The sequence below is a fragment of the Candidozyma haemuli genome (genome assembly GCF_002926055.2).
Source record: "Candidozyma haemuli strain B11899 chromosome Unknown A_2014730914, whole genome shotgun sequence".
NCBI lineage: Eukaryota > Fungi > Ascomycota > Pichiomycetes > Serinales > Metschnikowiaceae > Candidozyma > Candidozyma haemuli.
In genome coordinates, this window is record NW_020289906.1 from 2,021,802 (window position 1) to 2,046,140 (window position 24,339).

The 24,339-nt window shown below is 45.7% G+C and overlaps 8 protein-coding genes across 8 annotated transcripts; 3 read left to right on the forward strand and 5 right to left on the reverse strand. All coding sequences in view use genetic code 12, as the record gives it.

Moving 5' to 3' along the window:
• Positions 1-73: 73 nt before the first annotated feature.
• CXQ85_000868 (uncharacterized protein) lies at positions 74-2,287 on the reverse strand (the record flags this gene model as incomplete). The annotated part of the gene is made up of 1 exon (XM_025484598.1): positions 74-2,287. The coding sequence occupies one exon, from the start codon at positions 2,285-2,287 to the stop codon at positions 74-76; it is 2,214 nt and encodes a 737-aa protein (XP_025342813.1).
• Positions 2,288-2,767: 480 nt separating this feature from the next.
• Positions 2,768-4,213, reverse strand: ATF1 (Atf1p; the record flags this gene model as incomplete). The annotated part of the gene is made up of 1 exon (XM_025484599.1): positions 2,768-4,213. One exon carries the CDS (start codon positions 4,211-4,213, stop codon positions 2,768-2,770), a length of 1,446 nt encoding a protein of 481 aa, XP_025342814.1.
• Positions 4,214-4,389: 176 nt separating this feature from the next.
• VAM3 (SNAP receptor) lies at positions 4,390-5,199 on the reverse strand (the record flags this gene model as incomplete). The annotated part of the gene is made up of 1 exon (XM_025484600.1): positions 4,390-5,199. One exon carries the CDS (start codon positions 5,197-5,199, stop codon positions 4,390-4,392), a length of 810 nt encoding a protein of 269 aa, XP_025342815.1.
• A 1,500-nt stretch (positions 5,200-6,699) lies between these two features.
• POL1 (DNA-directed DNA polymerase alpha catalytic subunit) lies at positions 6,700-11,019 on the forward strand (the record flags this gene model as incomplete). Its single annotated transcript, XM_025484601.1, has 1 exon — positions 6,700-11,019. The coding sequence occupies one exon, from the start codon at positions 6,700-6,702 to the stop codon at positions 11,017-11,019; it is 4,320 nt and encodes a 1,439-aa protein (XP_025342816.1).
• Positions 11,020-11,063: 44 nt separating this feature from the next.
• Positions 11,064-12,500, reverse strand: CXQ85_000872 (uncharacterized protein; the record flags this gene model as incomplete). Its single annotated transcript, XM_025484602.1, has 1 exon — positions 11,064-12,500. One exon carries the CDS (start codon positions 12,498-12,500, stop codon positions 11,064-11,066), a length of 1,437 nt encoding a protein of 478 aa, XP_025342817.1.
• An 885-nt stretch (positions 12,501-13,385) lies between these two features.
• Positions 13,386-15,734, forward strand: SNF5 (Snf5p; the record flags this gene model as incomplete). The annotated part of the gene is made up of 1 exon (XM_025484603.1): positions 13,386-15,734. One exon carries the CDS (start codon positions 13,386-13,388, stop codon positions 15,732-15,734), a length of 2,349 nt encoding a protein of 782 aa, XP_025342818.1.
• Positions 15,735-15,806: 72 nt separating this feature from the next.
• Positions 15,807-18,938, reverse strand: CXQ85_000874 (urate oxidase; the record flags this gene model as incomplete). Its single annotated transcript, XM_025484604.1, has 3 exons — positions 15,807-16,876; positions 17,333-17,667; positions 18,043-18,938. The coding sequence occupies 3 exons, from the start codon at positions 18,936-18,938 to the stop codon at positions 15,807-15,809; spliced, it is 2,301 nt and encodes a 766-aa protein (XP_025342819.1).
• A 1,964-nt stretch (positions 18,939-20,902) lies between these two features.
• On the forward strand, positions 20,903-24,268 carry MSU1 (Msu1p; the record flags this gene model as incomplete). The annotated part of the gene is made up of 1 exon (XM_025484605.1): positions 20,903-24,268. The coding sequence occupies one exon, from the start codon at positions 20,903-20,905 to the stop codon at positions 24,266-24,268; it is 3,366 nt and encodes a 1,121-aa protein (XP_025342820.1).
• Between the last annotated feature and the right edge of the window lie 71 nt (positions 24,269-24,339).

Below are 24,339 nucleotides of genomic sequence, written 5' to 3' on the forward strand. Positions count from 1 at the left end.
CTGCTGGGCAAGGTGTACTTCAAAAACTTGTACCAGAGTTACAAGGACCATGGTAAATGGAAGAACTGATCAATCAGTTAGTATTAGGGACCCTCTCGAAGCCAGCACGCGACGTGGCCGAGGATACATAGTTACCAAGCATCTGGAATCTGCTCCATACCACCGCATCTAAATTATCGTAGGTAGTAGGGTTATGCAATTCATGAGTAGTGTGTTCGTATCTGAGGATATCCTTACGTGTGATGCTGCCAACCAATAATCCATCTTTTTGAACAAGAATATGGCGAGGCCCAAGACGCACAAAGATATCCATAAGATACTCTAATGTACAATCAATGCTGACGACGAATGGGGCTGGGTTAATGATGCCAGACATGTCGACGCCAGTTGATTCGGGAGCAGGCGAAGACCTGAAGCTGCATTCGTTGTCTTTACTGTGAGTTCTGATAACATGGTCTAAATCTGACCTAGTCACGTAGCCAACGATTTCGGGTTGCTGCTCTGACATAACGACAGGATATCCTCTGTAGGGAGTTTTCTCGAGGATGGTGGAAATCTGAGCAACGGAGTAGTCTCTGTCTGCGGTGAAGATGACGGTGACAGTGGACATTGCTTCTGCGACCGTCGCGTCAAAGCGGAACTCTTCCTTTGGATCAATATAAGGAAGTCCGTTGAAAACGATCATTTGATCTGCAATACCACCTTGTCCGTATCTGTCATTAATTAATTTAGTAACAGTCACTGCTACCATAGTAGGAATAATGTAACGAACGGCACCCGTAAGCTCAAACATAATGATGGCAACGGTGACTGTAAGATGCGTAATACCACTCAAAGCGGCGCCAGCGCCAATGAAAGCATATGTTCCTGGGATAACACAAGGCTGATCAGGTGCACAAGTATTGAACGCTGACGAGTCAGGATCGTATTGGTACAATTTTTCGACAACGATACCGACAGCTCTACCAAAAGTGGCACCGGCAGCCATGGAGGGAACAAAAATACCTGCTGGAACCTTGCATCCGTAAGTGACGATGGTCAAAATTGTTCTTCCCACAGTAGCGAAAATCAACGAAAAGAAAAGCATAGCCAGACCTGAGTCAGGCTTGCACAAATCCAGGGACTCAGAAGAGCATTCGTAGAATAGCGATTGCATCACCTCTGTCATGTCGTACTTCAAGAACTGATTGAAGTAACAGAAAGCTGCACTCAAAATAGCGAGAGTGATCACCTCGTGTACAGCGTAGGGCACCAAGTACTTCTTTCTGAAACCAGCTACCCTCTTATTAAGTTTTGAGACAATGACTCCGTAGACACCACCGAATACACCCAAGAGGGCGTAGAATGGTAGGTCAAACCAGTGCCACGTGTTGTGGTAAGAAACCTCAAAAAGCACCAATTGGCCAGTACGGAAGGGATTGAGCGTAGAAAGAGTTGCAACAGCGATCAATGCACAAACATAGGACTTCCACAACGTCAGGAGCTGGAAAACAGACGCGATCTCTTCCATAGCGAAGAGCACACCGCCCATAGGAGAGCCAAAAGCAACAGCCACGCCAGCAGCAGACGTAGCAGTCAAAAACTCTCTAGATTTTGAAGCCGATTGACGGTATTTCTTAAAAAGCTTTGCAATGCAATTACCAACACACACAGCATAATGCACAGATGGACCTTCCTTACCCAAAGAGAGACCCAGCGCAATTGCCAAAGGCAAGCCCAAACCTTTGATGACCAACGTCCACCAGCCCAAGAAACCCTTCATGACAAACCCTGAAACAATACATTTGATCTCAGAAATACCCGAGCCAGCAGCTGCGGGAGCAAAGTGCTTCACTATAAGCGCACCAATGGCCAGAAACACCACCAGCCATAGAATGTACACGATATACCGTAGAATACCAAACAGCAGCCACGGTCTCCAATTGTCACATTCGTCCTCCTGGCCCCAGCAACAGAAGCCCTGGCTCAAGTAGAAGTTCAGTGAGCAGTACCCTAGCCTCATCAGCGCTAGCCATGCTGTGATGATATTAAGACACAGCGCTATCACGCCAATGATTATTCCCATTGCTGTAAGAACAAGCCACGTTCTGGCATTTTGTACTATCTGTTGTTTCCATGAAGTCGCTGGACGCTTGCGTGCTAGTCTTTCACGATGTTCCTCCAACTCATCGTCCATCCAGTCGATGGTGACGAAATCGTCATATCTTGCCACTGCACGCACTTTGTCTTGGTGGAGCCATTCGCCTGTTTGCTTGGATCGGAGCTGGGCGTGTTCGAAAGACTCCATAGTGAAGAGGTATTGAAAAGTTAATGGTGTCAATGTGTCTCCGACTTATCGCATACCGTACTTACTTGGCAGTGCCAGGCCCGTGCACCTTCGGCACCAGAAACAGAAAGCCGACCGGAAGAGGGGCAGTAGAGAATTTGGTTTTGTGAAATGTAGGGGTTCCTAGTTAGTAGAGGTAGTTTGTTTGGGTTTGTTGTCGTTCATGTTTCTGCCGTTGTTCTCGGGCCCTGGCTCGGTCGGTCTCGGTTATCAGATCAATCAGTGCGAAGAGGTTGAGACCAATGGGAGTGGCAGAATTTGAAACAACTGAAAAATGTACTTTTCGAGAAGCAAAGAAGGTTGAAGTCAGGAATGTGGTGGTTGACTGAGTTTATTCAGTTTTAGTAAAAGTTCAAGGCTCGGGTGTTGCTCTATGTTGCGTTCTAGCGTTCGCTAGAACTATTAGTGGCCTTGCTGATGTTCTAGATAACCGCCGACGTTTTAGATCGCGTCGACGTATTTTTGGAGATTGTGCTCGAGATCTCCATGGAGACTCTCCAAGTTCTCGTCCCCATCAAAGTATGTCAAAACGATGTTGAGTCCGCCTCTTGGGCACGACACAACGTTGAGAACAAACTCGGACGCGCCAGGAGCCATGTCCTGCGAGAACATGATATCGTCAATGGTCAATTCTTCATTGTTGGATTTGTAAACAGGGAAGTTGTATGCGCCGACGTTCGAGATCTTAATAGCATCGGCTTTGTTGGCACCGAGAACACTGGAAAAGAGAACCTCGTTCTCGTCATACTCGTCTGCAGCGTCAGAAAAGGCCTTCTGCGTGTTCAACAATCTCGTGTTTTTTACGGTCTGTTGTAATTCATTGCTCACTTTCCTGACAAGCTCCCAGGAGAATTCCTTAACAGGCTCAAACAAATTGGCAAGTCCCATATGTGCAAAGTTACCAAGCATCTTGTAGTTCTCCTTGGTTACGATTTGCCTGTAAGGTTCATCCACAGCATCTGCTGTAAGGAACCGCCGGAGCGTCACTGCAATCATTGCAGAAGTATGGTGCTTGTCACCGTAAACAGGGTTGAAACTCAATGCTTGAATGCATGCAAGGTAAGCAGTGAAAGTGACGCCATTCTTCTTACAAGTGGCTAACAACTTGCGGAAGTTCTCGGGTCCCACATGCACAAGTTTCATCACCTTCTTGGCGTCCATTGTAGCTGGGAAACGTCCAGGCCATTTCTGTGGGTAGTGTTCAGGTGCCTTGGTTGAGTAGTGATCGGAATCGCCGTAGGTATAGTCTAAATGTTTTGCGTCCATGATCATCTCGACTGGAGGAGGCAACGAGTGTCTTACGTATTGCATATCCACATCAGCATCGAAAATGACCGTTTCTGGGCTGATTTCAGCCGGAGCAACGCCGTAAAGCAGTTCATACTCGCTCTGGTTGGCTGGATCCTCACAGTAGCCCAAATTGTCAAGGAAGATAGCAAGGAATTGTGGCGCAACCACACCATCAGCAGGAGTATGTTCAAAAGAAGCACCAACAGTGCGTTCGCCTGCTAAAATCACGCAAAAGAGCGGCAGCTCTTCGTAAAGATTGAATAGTTTATCGCAGCACAAGCGATGGATGAACTGCTCGTACCATTCTTTTCCAGTAGGAGGAGCCTCTTTCCAGTACACATCACCAAAAGTAGCACGCTTAATTGGTCTAAGCTCAGACTTACGAGTCGTCTCGTCCCTGAAAACGTTGCAGGCAAGAATATGATAATCCAAAATCAGCTTCCTTAATGCGCAATACACAAGACGATCTTGCTTCGATAAGTCCAATGAAAAAGTGCTCACGGCGGCAAAGTTCTGGTAGAAGCCGACGGCATTTCTGCAGCGAAAGAAGTTTTCGTTATCGCCCAAGGGCCTTTTCCAAACGATATCGTTGGTCATACGGAAAAGCTTGAAAAAAATCGAAGATCCAATGAAAAAATAGGGGCAGTTTCAGGGCTTTTTATACCGCTAAGGGTCCCCCACAAAATGGGTAAATGGAAGCGCGGGATCTGTACATATCAACGGTTTGCAACCCATTGAGTCAAGTCTCTCCTGATAACGGCGCGCCGTATGACTCAACTTACCACAGCCAAAACCACCACGAGCACGACCACCATGAGAGCTACTAAGAGAATGCAACTCCATTTGCTCTTACGTTTTTGGTACTCGTGGGCTTTGTGAAGTTCACGTGAGGCCTGTTGGGTGTTGCCGTGTAGTTGTTGGACATTCTCTTCAATGGTGTCTAACTGTTCACCTTGCTGATTGACAAGAGTGCCTAGGTCTTTAAAGATGGAATTGACTTCACGAACGCTTTCTGTGACTTGGTCGATTTCACGGTTTCTTTCCTCGGTCAAAAGGAGATGGTATTGGAGTTCAGTCTGGTCAATCTCGTCTTGTTGAAGCTGCTGCTGCTGTTGCTGCTGCTGGGGTTGTGATTGCGACTCCTTGAGTAATGGAGTTTCTTCGGAAACTTGTCTAAGCGGCACAGTGAGCTTCTTTTCATTATACGAGTCCAGGGCTGAGCGGAAGTTCCGATGGAGGTCGTTATAGTCCAGAGAAAGCCTCTCTTTCTGCATAACCTGGCGCTCAGAAACCTCAAGGCTCAGTTCCATGGCTTTGTTGATATTCATGATAAGCACTGAAATGGCCGAATCCAAATCTGAAATCTTGGTCTGGAGCAAATCGAGCTTTTCTCGAAGCTGTGCCCCGTCTCTTTTGCTTCCCACTAGTCTTCGTTGGGAGTTGAACTGTGAGATCAAAGAACCGAATGTCTGGACTTGGGAGGATGTAGACGACACGATCTGGTCTATTTCAGAAGGAGGAGACCCATTTTTGGCTCCAGGAGCAGGCTTTTGAGCCTCGATATCGTAGTTGGCAAAAGACATGGATAGCTTATTGGGAAGGCGTAGTTACGGGATGAGATAGTGGTGAATATGAATGAAACCGGAATGTAATAGTATGAGGCTTTAGGAAGCTTTATCAGTCAAAAGGATATCTTTTTAAGGGGAAAGACGTTGGAAATAGGGAAGGTGTTAGACGGTAATGATAGTAGTAAGGTAGAGTTGTGAGGTTGTGGGAAATGCAGGTCTGGCTGGAAAGTGCCCAATACGGAAGGCCGCCTACTTTGGTTGGGTTCAAGGAAAGAAGGAAATTGATGGAATCTAGGAAGTACAAGAAAGGGGAATTTATATTGTGGTTTGGGATTTTGGTGGTTGGTGTTGTCTGTTTGGGCGGTGTTGTGGTACCGTGGAGGTTCTCGATAAGCATACCAAGGGAGGGATAAGGAAGTTGCTGAAATACATAAAGTGTTTCCAATTCTATACTTAAGTGGTTTTGATGAGTAAAATGAACAAAAGGGTTCCCTATTTACTGGCACTGTTGATTAAGCTTAGGGTGGTAACTGTGGCTACTCAGTAGCTGTATTTCGCAGCCATTATCTGGTGGAGAGGCCATGTAAAGCAAAGCACTTAAAGAGTGTAACGAGTGTTATTTTTGATATATAGCCATTCCAGTAATAGGTAATTAAGGATGTCTTCAATTGAAAGGTACTTCTGGTTCTCTTTTACCATCATGTTCAAGTAGAACCTGCCAGTGAACCTGCTCTCGTTGTTATCCTCATACTTAATACGTCGGAATAGATCAAAGAACGTAAATGATACCCATGATATCTATCTGCTATATTTCTATACCTATCTATATTTTAGCTCACGAATCGATGAACAGCATAGATTTCTTGTAGATAAGCCCATTGGTGTAGTCTCTATACCCAACCTATCTATATTGAACCCAACATAGCTAGTACCAATATCGCTAAATATACTGGATTAAGCACTTTTCTAGAACATTCACAAACCAGAAGGAACCGCTTTATATATTCACTTTATGTCCACGAGCAAGACATCTGTTAGTGAACTGTCCCTTCCACTACGTCTCACACCAATACCATACATCCAAAAGCTTCCACCAAAATCCTAGAAACACCAAATTTCCAATACATATTTCTACCCACTTTTACCTTCCATTAGCTAAACCAACGACCCTAAAACCCCACAATCATGTCCCTACACGAATCCACCAGGAATCAACCCACGAGTCTCCTGCAAGGTTTTTCGCAGCCATTTCTGGACAAAGAAAAGTCCCAGCAAAATGCACTCACAAGCAAAACTTCCAAAAACAAAGTATACCATGAAAACCACCGCAACTTCTACATTACAAAACTACCTTTAAACTCCCCAGAACCACCCTCCTTGTTGCTTTCTCCTGGTGCCATATTCGTCTGCCTAGTACACCCTGTGCAGGTTGTTGATACCGCGTTCCTCATTCGCGTACCGCGTTCTCCAACTACAACTACCCATCTCTTTTTACAGCAACCTAATACTACCCCAATGCTGTCGAGAGCCGCCAAAAGAGACAAGCTTAAGCGGCTCAGAGAGGCCCGTCGAACAGGCACGATTGCTGCTGTTTCGGACGAAGAAAACGAGTACATCTACGATGAGGTCGATGAAGATACTTATAGGCAACACAAGAGAGACCAGCTTATGAATGATGATTTCATTGTGGACGACAACGGTGAAGGATACGTGGATAATGGTGTGGACGAGTGGGATGATGCCACAAGGCCAAACTACTATTCTGACGAAGAGGAGGAGAAGGATACTGGCAGTAAGAAGAGGAAGAAGAAGCAGCAGAAACCTGTGAAGGTGGCTAAGACTGCTCAGATCAACAATTTCTTTACTCCAGCTTCTTCTGCCGTTAAGAAGGCCGAGCCAGCGAAGAATGCTGCCATTGACGATATTCTAGATGATTTTGACGTGAAGCCTAAGAAGTCCAATGTCTTTTCGCCTTTTGGCACCTCTGCTCCTAAAGCTAAGAAGAAGAACGCGTCTGGCTTTTCATTTGCTACGTCTACGCGTGAAAAGAAGAAGGTCAAGAAGGAGCCTGAACTTGATGGTTTCGAAGATACTACTGTTGACTCTGGTGATGACTTTGATTTGGCTAAGGAAAGCACTCCAGATACGCCTGTTGAGACGGGTGAGGAGATCGACGTGAAGTCTTCAAACCTGGACTCCCCTATCAAGCTGGAGAAACCCGATCCTGTGTCAGAGGATGACAGTGAGGATGACGATATCGTGGTGACCAGAAGACCGCGTGCTTCTGCCCCAGCAAGAAACACTGGCGCTACTATCTCTGCTGTGAAAGCTTCCAGTTTACTTTCTTCTTCCCCTTCGAGAGCTTACTCGGCTATTTCACATACTGAAAAGTTGGACCAGGAAACTGTCATTGAAGACGACTCCTTCAAGATGTTCTGGTTGGACTACGCTGAAGCTGACAATTCCCTTCTTTTATTCGGTAAGGTGCTTACCAAGGAAAACAAATTGGTGTCTGGTGTTGTTCAAGTCAATGACTTGTGCAGAGAGCTTTACATTTTGCCTAGGAAGTTCCGCCAGATTGATGGCCAAGAGTCTACTCAGCCAGTTAGCGCTATGGATGTCCATGAGGAGCTTGCTCCTATCCTTATGGAAAACTACGGTCTCGAGAGTCTCAGAGCTAAGCCAGAACATATGAAGTATGCTTTTGAGTTACCTGGTGTCCCTAAAGAAGCAGAATACTTAAAGGTCTTGCTTCCGTTTAAAACAAACAAGAACAGACACTTGGTGATGCCTTCTGAACTCGAGGGCGAAACTTTTACTAGAATCTTCGGTACCAACACAAATATCTTTGAATCATTTGTCATGCAGAGAAATATCATGGGTCCATGTTGGTTGGAGTTCAAGAAAGGTGATTTTAGCGCCATTCAAAACGCGTCTCATTGTCAGGTCGAAGTTGCTGTTCCAACTCCATCATGTGTCACTCCTATCGTTAATGCTACTATGCCCCCTCCAAACTTAACCATTACTTCCATTTCCGTTCAAACTCTCATGAACCCTAAGTTGAACAAGCAAGAAGTCGCGTGTGTTACGTTAGCTACCTACAGAGATATGCCTCAAGATGCACCAATTGATGAAAATATCCAACCTGATGAGCTTGTCACCTTGGTTCGTCCTATCGGAGCCGTTGGTTTCCCACCTGGTTTGCAACAACAAGCTCAGAAGCAGAAGATGAATCTCAAAACATTGCCCAACGAGGCTTCGATGTTGGGTTGCATGGCTGCGCTTATTAAGAATGCAGATCCAGATGTATTTATTGGTCACAGATTGGAGAACATCTCCTTGGATGTGTTGGTGCACAGAATGCATGATTTAAGAGTGGCTACTTGGTCGGCTATGGGAAGAAGAAACAGAAAGACTTGGCCAGACAAGTTCGGCAAAGGTAATGGTTTCAATAATAATTTACTCATTCGTGAAATCTTCCAGGGTCGTCTCTTGTGTGACATTGCCAACGAGTTGGGTCAATCTTTGACCACCAAGTGTCAATCTTGGGACTTGCCTGAGATGTACAGTGTCGTTTGTCAAAAGACATATAACGCTGTCGAGCTTAATTTCCAAAACCCTCGTTACGCTGAAGATGCTGCGTTCTTGATGATGTCTCTTAAGGAAAACATAACCCAGGTTCTGATTACTGCTAAGATTGCATTCGCTCTTCAAATCTTATCCCTTTCGAAGCAGTTGACTAACTTGGCCGGTAACGCTTGGTCTCATACTCTTAGTGGTACTCGTGCTGGTCGTAACGAGTACATTTTGTTGCATGAGTTCAAGAGAAACAACTACATTGTCCCTGACAAGGAAGACAAGTATCACAAGAACACCAGTCATCAACAGGAGGCTAAGCTTGAAGCCACTGAGGATGATGCTACCACCGTTACTCTGAACAAGAAGCCTAAGTTCCAGGGTGGTTTAGTTTTCGAGCCAGAGAAGGGTCTTCACAAGAACTACATCTTGGTTATGGATTTCAACTCTTTGTATCCTAGTATTATCCAAGAGTTCAACATCTGTTTCACAACAGTTGAACGTGATGCTTACAACATCTCTCACGATGAGGAAAGAGACTTACCTAATATTCCTGAGCGTGATTCTGATGCTGGTGTTTTGCCAAGGTTGTTGAACGCGTTGGTTTCCAGACGTCGTGAAGTCAAGAAGCTTTTGAAGAACCCTAAGAATACTGTCCATGAACGTGCCCAGTACGATATTAAGCAACAAGCGTTGAAGTTGACTGCCAACTCCATGTATGGTTGTTTGGGTTACGTGAACTCGAGATTCTACGCTAAGCCCTTGGCTATGTTGGTCACCAACAAGGGTAGAGAGATTTTGATGGATACCAGACAGTTGGCTGAGCTGATCGGTTTGAGAGTTGTCTACGGTGATACTGATTCCGTCATGATTGATACCGGTGTAAACACGTTACAAGAAGCGCTTAAGATTGGTGATGAGTTCAAGATCCAAGTTAATGACAGATACAAGCTCTTGGAAATTGACACTGATAACGTCTTCAAGAGATTGTTGTTACACGCCAAGAAGAAGTATGCTGCCATGACTGTCAGTTTGGACCGAAAGTCTGGCAAGGAGATTACTGCTTTGGAAGTCAAGGGTCTTGATATGAGACGTCGTGAATACTGTCCGTTGTCTAAGGAGATCTCTACATACGTGTTGGAGAATCTCTTGTCTGATATGGATCCTGAGGAGGCTCTTACATTGGTCTACAACTATTTGGAGGAGATGAAGAACAAGATCAGTAACAACGAAATCAGCATTGACAAGTACCTGATCAACACTCGTCTTTCCAAAGATCCTGCAAACTATCCTAATGGAAAGACTATGCCTCCAGTTCAAGTGGCTTTGCGTCTTAGAAAGCTGGGTAAGGTCATCAAAGCCGGTAGTGTGATCACATATGTGGTAACTGCTCCACAGTCTGAAGATGAAAGCACAAACCCCGCCGAAAGATCTAGAGCTATGCAAGAAGTGTTGGCCAACAAGGCTCTGTTCAAACCAGACAGCGATTACTACTTGGAGAAGCAGATCTACGCCCCAGTTGAGAGACTCGTTAACCGTATTGATGGTATTGACATGATGCGTATTGCAACCTCTCTTGGTATTGACACCAAGAAGTATGTCATGAGACTCAAGAACAGCGAAGAGGCTAGTAATGATATTGCACCTCTCGAGTCGAACATCACGGATATCGAGAGATTCAGACAGTCGAGTTTCTTGGTGCTCAATTGCAGATGTGGAGCCAAGTTCAGATTCGGTGGTATCCAGCCCTCGAAAGACTATCTGATTACGTTCAATGGAGTCTGCTGCTCGAAGTGTAACTACGTTTTCCCAACTTTGAAGTTGACCTCACAGCTTGAGAGCACGATCAGAAAGCATCTTGCTCTATACTATGCTGGCTGGGTGGTCTGTGATGACTCTGCTTGCGGGATCAAGACGAGGCAAATCTCAGTTTACGGAAAGAGGTGTATTGGAAGCTCTGGAACAGCACATGGTTGCAAAGGTGTCATGAGATACAACTACAGCGACAAGGCACTCTATAACCAGCTCTTGTACTTTGACGCTATCTTTGATATCACCAAAGCCAAGGAGAAGAAGTTGAGGCCTATCATTTACGACCAAGACGTGGTGGCGCCCGAGATGAGTACTGGGCAGTTGAACGCTCTTGCTGAGCAGAACAGAGCCATGTTCGAGCATTGCAGAGAAGTCGTTGACAAGTATTTGGTGGACTGTGGCCGCCGTTACGTGAACATGAGAAGCATCTTCGAGTTCATGGTTTAACATTGTATACTAGGGAATAAAGGAAAATTACATTAAAACCTATTTCACATTAATGCCGAAGGGACCAATGTTCCACGGAGCCGTTGCTGAGCCTCAATGGTCTCGAACAAACCCTTGAAGGTACCCTTGCCAAAGCCATTATGGTGACGGCGTTGGATGATTTCCAAGAACAAAGTTGGTCTATCGTGGAGTGGTTTAGTGAAGATTTGAAGAATATAATGGCACCGGGTCTTTCCGTCCCTAGACTTGTACTTCGTTGATGGATCGAAATCCACAAGGATATTGTACTTCCTCAATTCTTTAAACGACTCAAAGAGCTCAATGGAGTTCTTAGTCAAGCGCTCCATTAAATCGTTATAATAGGTATCAGAGATGGTGTTGAATTCAACGCCTCTAGAACGCATTCCCTTGACCAGCTGGACGATATCTCTGGACTTCAAGGCAATATGTTGAACGCCAGGACCATTGTAGAACTCGTAGAACTCTTCAATTTGGCCCTTCATTCTGCCCTTGGCTGGCTCGTTAATAGGCATCTTGACTTTTCCATTTGCCGAAGCCATGACAATGGACTTCAAGGCAGTGGCGCCAGTAGACACATCCTGTTCGTCAACAGACCAGAACTTGTGAAGACCAAAAGCCGAAGCGTAGAAAGTGGCATAGATGGTCATTTCGTTCCAGCTGAAGTTCTGAACGCAATGGTCAATTTCAGATATAGGCACTGGACCACCCTGGCACATTGGAAGCAGCCACGACAGCTTATAAAACGGCAAGTAGGGGCCCTTGTAATCCAACTTCTGGATGAGGGTATGGCGAAGATCAGAGTCTGGAACGCCCACCACTGCAAGCTTCACAGAACCGTGTTCATCTCCTATAACAGCAGGACGTCTAATGTTAGTAGCACCATAAAACACTGCCCTTTCGAAAGCTGCATCAACATCCACCACCTCAAAAGAGACATCTATAACGCCCATACCATGACAAGCCACAAACTCGTCTACCGCTGAAGAATCTTGAGCGTCTTGGCTCAACTGTGCAGCCGCCAGAGCTATATCATGGAGGGTGCTATCGCTGCCGCCTACTGGTAGAGTAACGGGCGCTTTCGCCAGTCTTGCCGTGCCTGGTCTGCTCGAACTCGTGTTTGGCCTAGATCTTTTAGAGCCAGGTCTTGAGTCACCTCTACCCAAAGTATTGATAAGCTCAAACACACAGTCGTTCTTCTTCACCACATGAGAGGCAAGCATGACAGAGCCCGTCTCCAAACCTCGGTAGGCAATCTCTTTACAGTCAAGAGAGTATTCAAGATAAGAAGCCATCTCCTTGGCGTTAGAAGTGGCGAAACGAATAGAGTGGAAGCCCACAATCCCGTCAAGAGGAAGCTTACACTTTTGGTGGCCGTCCATTAGAAGCTCGTGGATCTCCAGGCATTTATTGCACGAGTCACAGAGGTATGGGTAAAACGGAAGTTGTTCAAGGTAAAACATGGTGATTGGAAGAAGAAGAGGGAAAAGAAGGAAAAGAATGGAAAGGGGAAAACTGGCGGTATTTAAATGGCTGCAAAAAAACCACTGCGACTTAGGCCAGGGTCCCAATGGAGTGATCATCATAGAAAAGGAAAAGTGTGGAGAAAAAGAGAAAATGCCGAAAACTTTTGGTTTCCCGAAATGTCATTGTTTCGACTTTTTGTCTTTTCCAAGGATTTTTAGTCCATTTATGGAAGCAACATGGGCCTTGTGTGGTCTTCCTTGGCTGAGCATACAATGGCTGCGAAAGATAGATATGTGTATACTAGCCGAGTCAAAGGGCCATCTAGGGACAAGGCATGAATTAGTGGAATTGTGCATGTTTTGCTTTTAGAGCTAAAGAAGAAGAATATGCTGTTTATGGATTTAAAGAGATGCTCGTTGTTATGCCAAGTGTGTGTTGGTGGGTCTGGGCAGACAGCACTATGAGTATTCATATCTGGGCCTTTCGAGGAAAAGTTTTCAAAAAACCCAGAAATCAACTAGTTGTCATAAAAATAGATCAAATCTCTACTTTCATGCAAATACCTGTGTTTTGACGTGTTTTGGCTGTACTTGGACAGACCCTGGAACTGCCCTTATCTGGTAATACTATTCGCGGTTCCTAGCCAGCACTTACACTTGACACATCCAGTGAAATGCACCAAACCACAACAAAAAAGGGTGTTTTCTGGATGATTTAGTCTAGATTTCTCCTTAATCAATTCTTGTCCTTTCTGTATTTCTAGACGACGGTTTTGGCGGGTTTCTTTCAGGTCGTGCGCAGACCGCCATATCTAGAGTAGAAACCACGAAAAACACCAAAAGCATTCACTCTCTACTTACCCTCCACACGTTGCACCCGGTATGAACTTCAACAAGGGCGCTGGTAATCCTGGCCAAGGGTCAGCTCAGCAGTTTGCAGGTGGCCGTCAGAGGCTAAATCCCGCAATGCTTCCACCGCAATTCCAGCACCTTACTCCACAACAGTTGCAAGAGTTGGAAAACACTCCCCAGTTCCAGAACGCCATTCGCCAGTACTACCAAAAACAACAAATGTTTCAGCAACAGCAAGCTTTGCTTAGACAACAGCATGGCGGTATGGCTCAGGGCATGGGGCAACAGATGCCTGGTCAACCTAACCAGAATCTAGCACAACAAAACCCAAACCAGCGTATGGTAAACAGAAACATTCCACCTGGCTTTATTCCACAGAACCAACAGGCACAGCAGCAACTTCAGGCACAAAGAGCCAATCTTCAAGCTCAAGCCCAGGCTCAGGCCCAGGGACAGATGCCAAACCTGGGTCCTATGGGTGGTCCTCAAGGACAAGTGCAGATGCCAGGATCCATGCAAGGAGGAAATATGAATAATCCAGCTGCTGCCGCTGCCGCTGCTGCTGCGGCCGCTGCTTCTCTGCCCAACTATAGCAATGTTCAAAAGATGGGCGGGCAGTTCCCTCCACAAGGTGGAAACCCTCAGGCTCAGATCCCGATGGGAGGACAACCAGGACAAAGCCGAGGCAGTCTATACGGAGGTGTTGGAGGAATTCCAGACCCCTCTGGTGCTTCAGCTGCTGGGGCTCCTGGCGCGGCTGGCATGAACGGCATGCTGACCATTCCTGGTCCAATGACTGGCACTTTACCTGTGACTGCTAGACCAGGAGGTTCTGTAAGTCAAGCTCAGCAAAGCGGGAAGCCTTCGAAGTTTGGCAGCAATGAGGAACCTGAGTATCCTCCTGGATTTGGCCCCGAGTCTTTATCAAAGCTTCCATTGAAGCAGCTTTCGTCTCTTGATGAATGGTCGCAGAAACTCGCCGAAGAAGGCAAAGAAGTGCCTGTTGATCTTAAAGTCTATGAGGACATTATCCAAAAAGATAGCTCGTTCCTCAAGAACTCGCAGCTACAACTGAAGAAAAACAAGAACATGATAGAGAAGATGGGCCGTGACATCAAAACATACAACACCATCAAGCAGCTTCGTATGAACGCCATCAACGCATCTGACAAAAACCAATACAATAACAGCATCTGGGGTGAAGGCTACCTGGGCTACGGAAACGGCATAAGTAACACCTCGACCCAGGTGATCTTGCCTCAAAACAATAAGCCTTTTTCTAGAGTGCCTGACATTGGATACACGGAGAAGCAATTAAATGATTCGGTGTTAAGGAGTTTGAAGTCTGGCAAAAACAAGCCTTTGGTGCCTATCCGTCTAGACTTTGACCAGGAGAGAGACAGGTTCAAGCTTCGAGACACCTTTTTATGGGACTTGAGTGACGATACCTACAGAATTGAGAACTTCGTTCGTACTCTCATCGAGGATTACAAGTTTATCCCCGAACTGCATTTCCATTCGATCATTAATGCTGTCAATGAGCAGATTAAGGATTTCAAGCAAATAGTGGACAACCCAATGGGTGAGTTAAGAGTCCCAATCAAGATTGATCTTATAATCAACAACACACAGTTCACTGATCAATTTGAATGGGACATCTTAAGTCTTAGTGAAAATGACCCAGAGGAGTTCGCTTCCATTCTCTGTGATGAGATGAGTCTACCTGGTGAGTTCGTCACAGCCATTTCATTCAGCATTCGTGAACAGATGCAACTCTATCATAAGGCATTGTTCCTTGTTGGTTACGGTTTCGATGGGTCTCTTGTCCGTGAAGATGAGATCCGCTCGCACTTGCTTCCGCCCTTGCGTGTGATTAATAACAGCGAACCTGGTGAACCAGTGGAGGACTTCATCACCACATTACGTAACCCAGCATTGGTCGCCGACTACTCGCCAGCCTTATCGAAACTCACCCAGCTTGATGTTGAGAAGATTGATAAGGAAATGGAGAGAGAATCACGTCGTCGTAGACGCCACAACAACGATTTCAGCTATAACGAAAACGGACCTAGCATGGGTGTTAACAGGGGAACTGCTTCCAGAAGAAGCGGGCTTCATATTGGAAGAGGTGCCAAGACCACGCTACCCGATCTCACCGAGATACCCAAAACGTTCCGTACGCCCATGCCTTCGAGTATCTTGCCAGGAGGCATTGATCTTGGAGTTCCAGAGATTTATGGATACAATGAGCTCATTGTCAACAGAACTCAAGTCAGAAATCCCGACTACAAGCCTCCAAACGTTGAGCTTGTGACTACGTCTCGTGACAGTGGATCTTTCTTCGTGAAGATCAAACTCCCACGCAGATTTAATGCTTAGACATTCTACCATAGTGTATTTAGTTAGACCTTGTAATATTAAACGAGACAAAGTCTCTTATCTATATCATGTTTAGATTCCTTTAAGGGCTTGTTCAAAGTCCTCGATCAAGTCATCGACGTCCTCGAGACCAACACTAACACGAAGCAAGCTAGGCGAAACGGTGTGGTCAGACATGGCACGCCATTCAATCAAACTTTCAACGCCACCCAAAGAGGTAGCATGGTAGAAGTACTTCAAACGAGATGGAAGTATTCTGGCTTGGTCCTCTGACTGAAGCTCAAAAGCGAAAGTGGGAGAATGACCGCCCTTTAATTGACGAGCCACAAACTCATCCTTCTGTAAGGAAGAGTGATAGACGTTGGCAATAGCTGGGTACTTTTCTTTGTTTTCGTTCAAGAACTTAGCGATCTTTGTGGCGCTTTGACTCTGCTTCAATACACGCAATTCGAAAGTCTTCAAACTTCTAAGCAAAAGAGCAGACTCCAAGTTAGCAATGTTAGTACCCAAGTGGATACGATCGTCAATCAACAGACTCCAAACGTCCTTGCTTTTGGTCAACAAGACGCCAGCCAACAAGTCAGAATGTCCACCAAAGTATTTGGTAGCAGAGTGCATCACCAAGTCAGCACCGAACTCAAAAGCGTCCTGCAAAGGTGGTGGAGCAAAGGTCGAGTCAACAACCAAGTAAGCACCCTTGGCATGTGCCTTATCGGCAAAGTACTGAATGTCAAAACAGATGGAATCAGGGTTTACTGGCGTTTCCAAGTGGATGACGTCACCCTTGCCCAAATGCTCCAAGTCCTCGTCAGAAAGGCCATACTGCTTCAAGCCATGGTTTCTGGTCCAGATATCGGCAATTCCATGAACACCGTGGTAACCGTTACCAATGCACAACACCTTAGGGTTAAGGTGAGTGTAGGCAGCAAACACAGCACTCAAGCCTGAATTGTAGGCGACAGCATAAGAGTTGGTGATTTTTCCAATTGTCAGCTCGACAAGTTCACCCGAAGGGTGTCCCTCACGAGAGTAAACCGGTTTTCCAATCTCATAAGGGAATGGCCCTGGAGGCATCTTTTCCAACTTGTCAGGGTCGTTGGTATACTTGAACGTGGTGGAGATGTTAATTGGAGGAGTCACATCTGAGTGAGTGTGAAGGTGATCAGCACCATGAATTCCAGTAGTAGATAAGCGAGGCATTGTGAATAAACAATAATGGTAGGTTGCCAATAACAGGAGGTATCTCGATATTTATACTTTATCGGTAAAGTGTGGACAGTGAGGCGCATCAGTGCATAAACCGCTAAGGTTGCGTAATCCCATGATTGAGTCATTCCCGCCACTCTAAGGCGTTTTTGAAATTTTCCACACCGCATATACGGACATGACGGAGCCAGCAACACGAATATCAAATTTCCCTTCTTGGGCGAGAAAAATTTTATCGTTTTGTCGGGCGTCTATTCTCGAGTCCGGGTTCATAAGTAGTACGTCAAATATGCCCCTGTGCGCATCTTCACGCACATCTGTGCAGGTCAACAGGACTGCTACTAAGTAAGGCCCAATTCGATGAGCTTCGAGAACAAGATAAGGCACCATACAGTTGGTTTTATTTTGGGCATCCAGGAGTGATTTCTGGTCTGGAATTGGTAATTGGTCGAGATTTGGATCGGCAGTTTGGGTGGCGTCGCCTATGCGCTTATGCTTCTCCTTGGCCACAAAACTGAAATCCTGGAGCTTATACCACTGAGTAAATGAACGCACCGAGGAATTGCTCTGGCTGACAAGTTCGTTTGAATCCTTCATGGGTTCGATGACTTCCCTGGTGATATCACGGTACCTTGGTTCAAACTTGGGCTTTTTGGAAGGAGGTACATCGAAAAGAAGACTCTTGGTAGGGAATGCTGAGGATCCAGTGGTTGGAGTCTTGGGACGACTATGCAAGGGTTTGGCTAATGCCAGGAGTTGGCCAATGGACGGTTTTGGGAGGTTCAGGGTCAGTTTATGCTGTTTTGGTGGGTCCCTATGAATATGTTGTTTGGAAGCATCGTTGTTTTGATCTGGACCGGCTCGTCGCGTCTTGGGGTCCTTCAAACGCGGTTTGTTCACCTGGGACGAAATATCCCCTAATGGCCGCCTCTTGGCCTTTCGTAGATGGAATTTCTGAAAATCATCCATGTTTTTCTACCCTGGGAAAGGTCCACTATTTATACTACAGCGTCGCGAGAAGTGGTTTGTATAGGTTTTGTTGATGTTTATGAAGGACTATATCAGTCTTGCAGCCAAAGTTTCGCAGCCATTCTTCTACAACTTAGCAGTAACCTTTCTACCCACAGTAGACTTGATCAAACCGTTAGGGTCCGAGGATGGGTAGAACAAATCGTCGTTGCTGATACCCTTCCATTCCAAGTTGAACAAGATGAAGTGGTTGTTGGGCAACAGGTAGCTGACAGTGTCCACAGCTGGAGCAGCATCCAAGATCTCCTGGGACATGTTGTACATGGTGGCCTGGACGGAGGGGGAGTTTTCCAAGGCAAAACGGTCCAAGGTGATTCTTCTGGCGGCGTTGTAGACGTTGTCGAACAAACCGTCACGGGCTTTTTGCATGACATCGTCAAGAGAGCTCAACTGCAGCTCGTACTTCCACGAAGCGTCAACGTCAGTAGACAAGATACGGTCCTCAGTAGGCTTCAAGGTGGTGTAGTCGCACTCATTGTAGCCGTAGAACATCGAACCAGTCGACTTCAACACCTTCAAGTCCTTGATGCTTGAAATAATGGTGGTCTTGTTCGTAGGCTTATCGTAAGTCAAAAACGTTCTTCTGGTCTCTGGGCCCTCGTGCTTGAACGAGTGGTCGTGGAGCTTACCGTTGACTTCAAACTTGGACCATCTGTCTTGAACAATGGTCACTTCAACACCTGATACATGGCTGTACTTGGACGTGAAGTGCTTAGCCAAGTGAGCAGCAAAACGCTCAATAGGCCACACCTCGGTGTTCTTAGCCTCAATAAGCACAGTATTCTTCACCGTGTCGGTTGGAACAATTGGAGAGTTGTCGGCATCAGTATAAGACACATCAAAGTTACCTCTCAACAAGACCTGGCAGTTGGCCTGCAACACTTCCTGGATCTTTGGGTTCTTCTTGTCGCGTCTGACTTTCAAGAACTTGACGTTGGCTTTACCGTAGGAGGAATCGATTAAGGACATATTGAATTGGAGTAGCAGTGGCTGGTTGGTGATATGAAAAAAGTGGTTGGATAACGGCTCCTACTTATAGTAGGCTTATCGCGGGGGAGCTTGATGCCTCGGCGATCGCCGAGCGATAAGCACTGCCGCAGACGGTCCACCGACCAGTCATCCTAGTTTACTAGAACCAATGGGGAGGTACTAAAGAGTAGAAATGTAGATTAGACTATGGAAGGTAAAGTGGTTTATCTGGCCATTTCTGCTCATCTCTAGGCCAAGTGGTACCCTATGGGCTGAGCTGTGTTAGTGATGGCTGCGAAAAACCAGTACTTAAGCGGTGCACCGAAATGGCATAATTATAACTCACGCCACTTGTAGGTTAGTTTTTGTGTCAAGTGTTCCCCTCTGTTTAGTGAACGGCTGGCCTCTCGGTGATCTCCAGCAGGCGGGCCGGATGTTAAGTAGTAGTGTTTAGTTCGGGAATCTGCGGCAGTGGAATCGGGTGGGGGACAGGTGGGGGAGGTAAGATGGGTGGGTACTATACGGAAAGCCGGATCTTTAGATTGACTAGAAGTAGGTTATTGGATGAGGTGAGGTGGGAAGTGGTGTATGGTTAAGGTTACTGGTTGGAAAGCGCCGCTTTGAATGTAGTCAAATGGGTTATCTATGGTGGGAGAGAGATGGGTTAGAGGCTGGCTATGGATAAGTAGATCCAACTAAGAAGATGCTTTCTTTGTATTTGGCTTACTTAGACTTCATGTCTTCTTTTTATGGCCCCTTCTAAGTTACCTGTCGTTCCACTTACTTTGGTTACCTGGCTGGGGACAGGACTGGGTGGACCCTGACGTGGGGGAGCTGGTTGGTGGCAGATCTTTCGCAGCCATTTCCCAGTGGGGGATAGGATATGGGTAGTTGGAGAGGTAATAGGGTTGATAGGGAAATGAACTTGATTGAGAGCCTTGGGAGTAAGCTTTTTTGCTTTTGGTGGTTTTTGTATCTACATGTCTTCTACGTTTCGGTGAGTTCTTACTATGAGGGTTGACAACTTGATTCTGAGGTGGAGTTTCCGTTTCTACTGTTGATTTAGCTTTTTCTAGAAATATCGCAAACGTAAAATAGTCTCCAAAAATCCAATTTTTCTTCTATGAGAAATGTGTTTGGGGAATAGGAAAGGTTGTTGGGTGTTTTTTCTGGGGGTTTCATTTGACTGGAGTCTTTTCGCAGCCATTTGGTTTAGCCCAGATTCGATGAAATCAGGTTTACCCGAACAATTAACACCAGGAAAGAAAGCCAAATCAGCGAAAAACACTAATTGTTTTCTTTAGTTGTGATATAGTGGTGAATCCTCGTTGGAAGGTATCAACACTCACGGTATCTACTCAGGTCCAAACATACCTAGCTTACAGGTTTCTACCAGCTGCCGGGTATAAGTTCAATCAGCAAAGATTAGTTCATGTTCTGCCTATGTAAACTTCTTTTAGTCGTGTTCTTGGCTAGTGTAACTACTTCTCTTTTCATTAAGACAGTGTCTCACACCTGAGTGGCTGCAAATGGTCCCATCCATAGACATCGTCCAACCACCCATCTTCCCTCACGTCCAAACGAAATGTCAAAATTCCAGCAAACAACCCATATCTTATAAAACACATCTATTTAGTCTTTTCCCACCAAAAACTAAATCCACACATTCTTCACCACCTCCCACCTCTCTCCTACTCATTACATCCTCTTCGCATTACAGCACCAACCCACCTCCACCAACTCCCCACCACAAACCCCAAAAACATAAAATCCCTCTAAAATCTATATTCTCTCTCGCCCCTCTACCTCTCCAGCCAGTCCCCTATCTCCCATCCTTCCCCCTTCTGTCTTATCAAAAACGCTCACGTGCATTCTTCGCTACATACTCTTCGCTTCGCAGCCATCGCAGGCCATCGAGACTCCATCAACCCAACCCTACCCTACTACTACTGAACCTCCACTACATGTCTAGGGTCGTGCAATTCGTGCCACGACGGTTCAGGTCAGGTGGCAATGTCGGCAAATATAAGAAACCGTCTGCTGCTGAGTTGGACAATGAGGCACTTGCGGTGACTCGAGAGGTCGCTAAGCAACTGAAGAAGAAGTACTACGACCCGTCTAATGTTTCGCTTGACTTTTCGCTTCCGAACGCTGAACTCATCAGGAAAATTGAAGAGGACGCTAAGGACAGAATGCACAAGCGTATAAAGAAACCAGCGGAAGACTGGCAGGAGAACCATCCTATCGATATGGTATCTACCCGTAAGAGACTCAGGAACCTTATATGGGGAGCCCGTATCAGTTTGAATAAGAACTTTTCACCACTAGACGTGGGTGATGTGGTTCTTCTAGATCTTGAAAGCACAGAGCTTCATCTTGTGGTTGATAAGCCTAAGGATCTTAATACATCTACCTATACTTTGCTCAATCACGAGGGTGATATCAAATACATTGTGAGAGAACAGATCCGTCTTCGAGTGCCGAAGGTCGCCTCTAACAGGATATTGAACCCACTTAAGGTGGTTCAGCAGGAAAAGAAGTACCTCGGCGTGGCGCCTATTGGAATGCCCGATTCGAAGTTCTCCAGATCGGCTGAAGCATTGCCAGATGAGCTTAGAAAAGAAAAGGCTGGACTGGAAGCTTCGCCTAAGAGGTCAGACGGTGAGTTTCTGACGACCGGTGATGACTTTATTATGGCTCAAGCAGCTTCCCAGTTGCTCACCGATACAGATGTTAAGACGTATATTGTGCCGCTTCCAGTGAGACGCCTTCTTTCCAAAGCCCTCGTGGAGGCATCCATTACATGTTTCAGGAAAGTCAACTCTTATTCCAGAAACCTCGATTACATCCACAAGATCTTGCAGTACGATGAGAACAACAATGTCATCTCTTCTGCACGTTCCATTCCAATCTTTGAGCTTTTTGAAATCTTCTCCAAGTTCGAACACAGAGTCAGACATCTTGATCAAGCTCAAGGCGTGGATGAACTACGTGTTCTCAATTCCCAGATGACATACTTAGGACTTGACGGTCCAACCATTGTGGGCAAGAAGTATCCTGATCAGACAAAAGCCGGTTTCGACGAAGTGGAATACTCAGCTACATCATACATTGCATACCTCGTCGCTTTGGCGCAAAATCCTAGGAAATGGAAGATTAATTTCCAGCACTCTTCTAAAACGCCTTTAAGTGTTGATGTGCTCCCAATAAGTACGTCTGTTGATGCGTCTGATGCGCTAGGCTTCTTGAAAGCTGATGGTGGTAAAACTTTCACAAAGTTCTACACTGACTTTTACGCCAATAAGAAGGACATTAAACCTCCACATCACTTGAGACAAGTGATGAGCTTGCTCAAGGACTTTGTTGCTGGCAATATTGTCGAAGATAAGATGGTTGAAAGTGTGGTGGGCAACCTTTTGAGAAATATTGATCATTCGTTAGATGCAAATGGTCTCAGAAAGATGCCAGTGATACCTTACTCGTACGACTTTTCCAAAAGTCGAGCCCTCGAGATCATCTACTCCTTGGAGAATAACGAATGGTACAACCCAAGCAAATGGCAAGCTCCTATTCGTCTACCTGGAACAGGTCTTTCTCCAGAAGCAGATGTTGCCAAGGCTTACTACGACTTCATTGATAAGAAGTTTTCCTCGAAGGAAGATCTTGAAAAGGCTCTTAATGCCACCCCAGTTGAACCATCAGTGAAAGAAGCTGAATTGTTGGACTTTAATGACGGCTTAAGCACCCAAGACGAATCCTCAGTCTTTGATAGTTGGGTCGACTCCGACTTCAACAAGTCGGATCCTTGCGAAAAGGTTAGATATGATTTCGCTGATGTTCCTATCTACTGTATTGACGCTGCCACGGCACATGAGATTGATGATGGTATCTCCATTGAAGACAGAGGTAACGATTTCAGGTTTACTATCCATGTTGCTGACGCTTCTTCCTTCATCAAGCAGTCATCGATGCTAAGCCAGATCGCTCTTGGAAAGGGTGCCACTGTTTACATGCCAGAAGGTCCTTCGTTAATGCTTCCTCAGTTTGTGTCGAAAGTCTGTGGTTTAGATGCTACAAACAATAACAGAAGTTTTGCCATTGAGTTCACCATCTCCAAGTCATCCATCATAGATTACGAAGCGTCTCGCTCATCCATTGACGCAAAGTATATCATGAAACAGGTGTCAGATTCGTGCAGAGTTAGATTCCTTAACATTAAGAGCAACAGCCGTTGCATCACTTACGAGCAGGTGAACAATATTCTCAATGACGAGAGTAACATTGAGAAGTTCGCTAAGGGATCTTTCGAGAAAGGGGGTACGGAATGGGCCCTTTTCAATCTCTCTCGGGTTGCTACGATATTCGGCCAGATAAGAGCCAAACATATGGGTGCTTTGAATTTCCCAGGAGACTCCAGTAAGATTTCTGTCGATTACTTGTCGAGAGAAGAAGTAGGGGACAAGCATTTCGAGAGAACCAAGGAAGGATACAAGATGGCAATTGTCGGTAGGAACGCTGAACGTGTGCCTGTGGTTACCATTGAGAATAATGTCCATCAATCAGAGGACTCAAAATCACTGGAGCTCGTTCTGAACTTCATGGTGACTGCTAACCATGCAGCATCAGAGTTTGCTTTCAGAAAGAATGTTCCTATCATTCTTAGGACGCAGAAATTATCGTGGAGGAAACGTGTTGCCAAAGAAGTTAAAGAAATTCTTGCTGGAAACAAAGATTCCAGAGTTTCAGCGAAAGAAATGGTTGAGCTCGGAAAGTTCTTAACTGCGGCAAACTACCAAGTCAAACCTTGTGGTCATGAATCCCTTGGTCTTCCAAGATATGCCCATTTCACCTCTCCTTTGAGAAGATATGCTGATATGGTCAATCACTGGATCATGGCACACTACCTCATGAACCAAAAACATCCCAGATCAAAGGAAGTGATCTTCGATGATGATGCTATGAACAACTTGTCCTACGTGGCCAATCACTTGCAAATCTGTCAATTTGTGGTTAACCATGCCCAGAAAGACTCTGACCTGTTCTGGCAAGGAAGCTTCCTCAAGCAATACTTTGAATGTTTGCAAGCTGGAGAAATCGAAGACCCCATTGAGTTTGAGTTCTTGCTTCTAAGCGATCCGAAACGAGGAGATGTCAGTTGCAGGGTGACAAACTTCAGTGGTTTGAGAACCACAATTGTGGCCAACGATACCTTAAAGCAGCTTTTTGAAAGCGGTGAGTACGAGATTGGAAAAGCGGTGAAGCCAAAGTTCACCGTCAAGAAGATAGATTTGATAGAGCATGAGTTTACCGTTGAACTCGAAAGTACATAGTGCAACGGAAATCTGCAACGCAGATGACATAATCGGGAACCGCTGACTTGTAGAAACCATTCACTGACGCC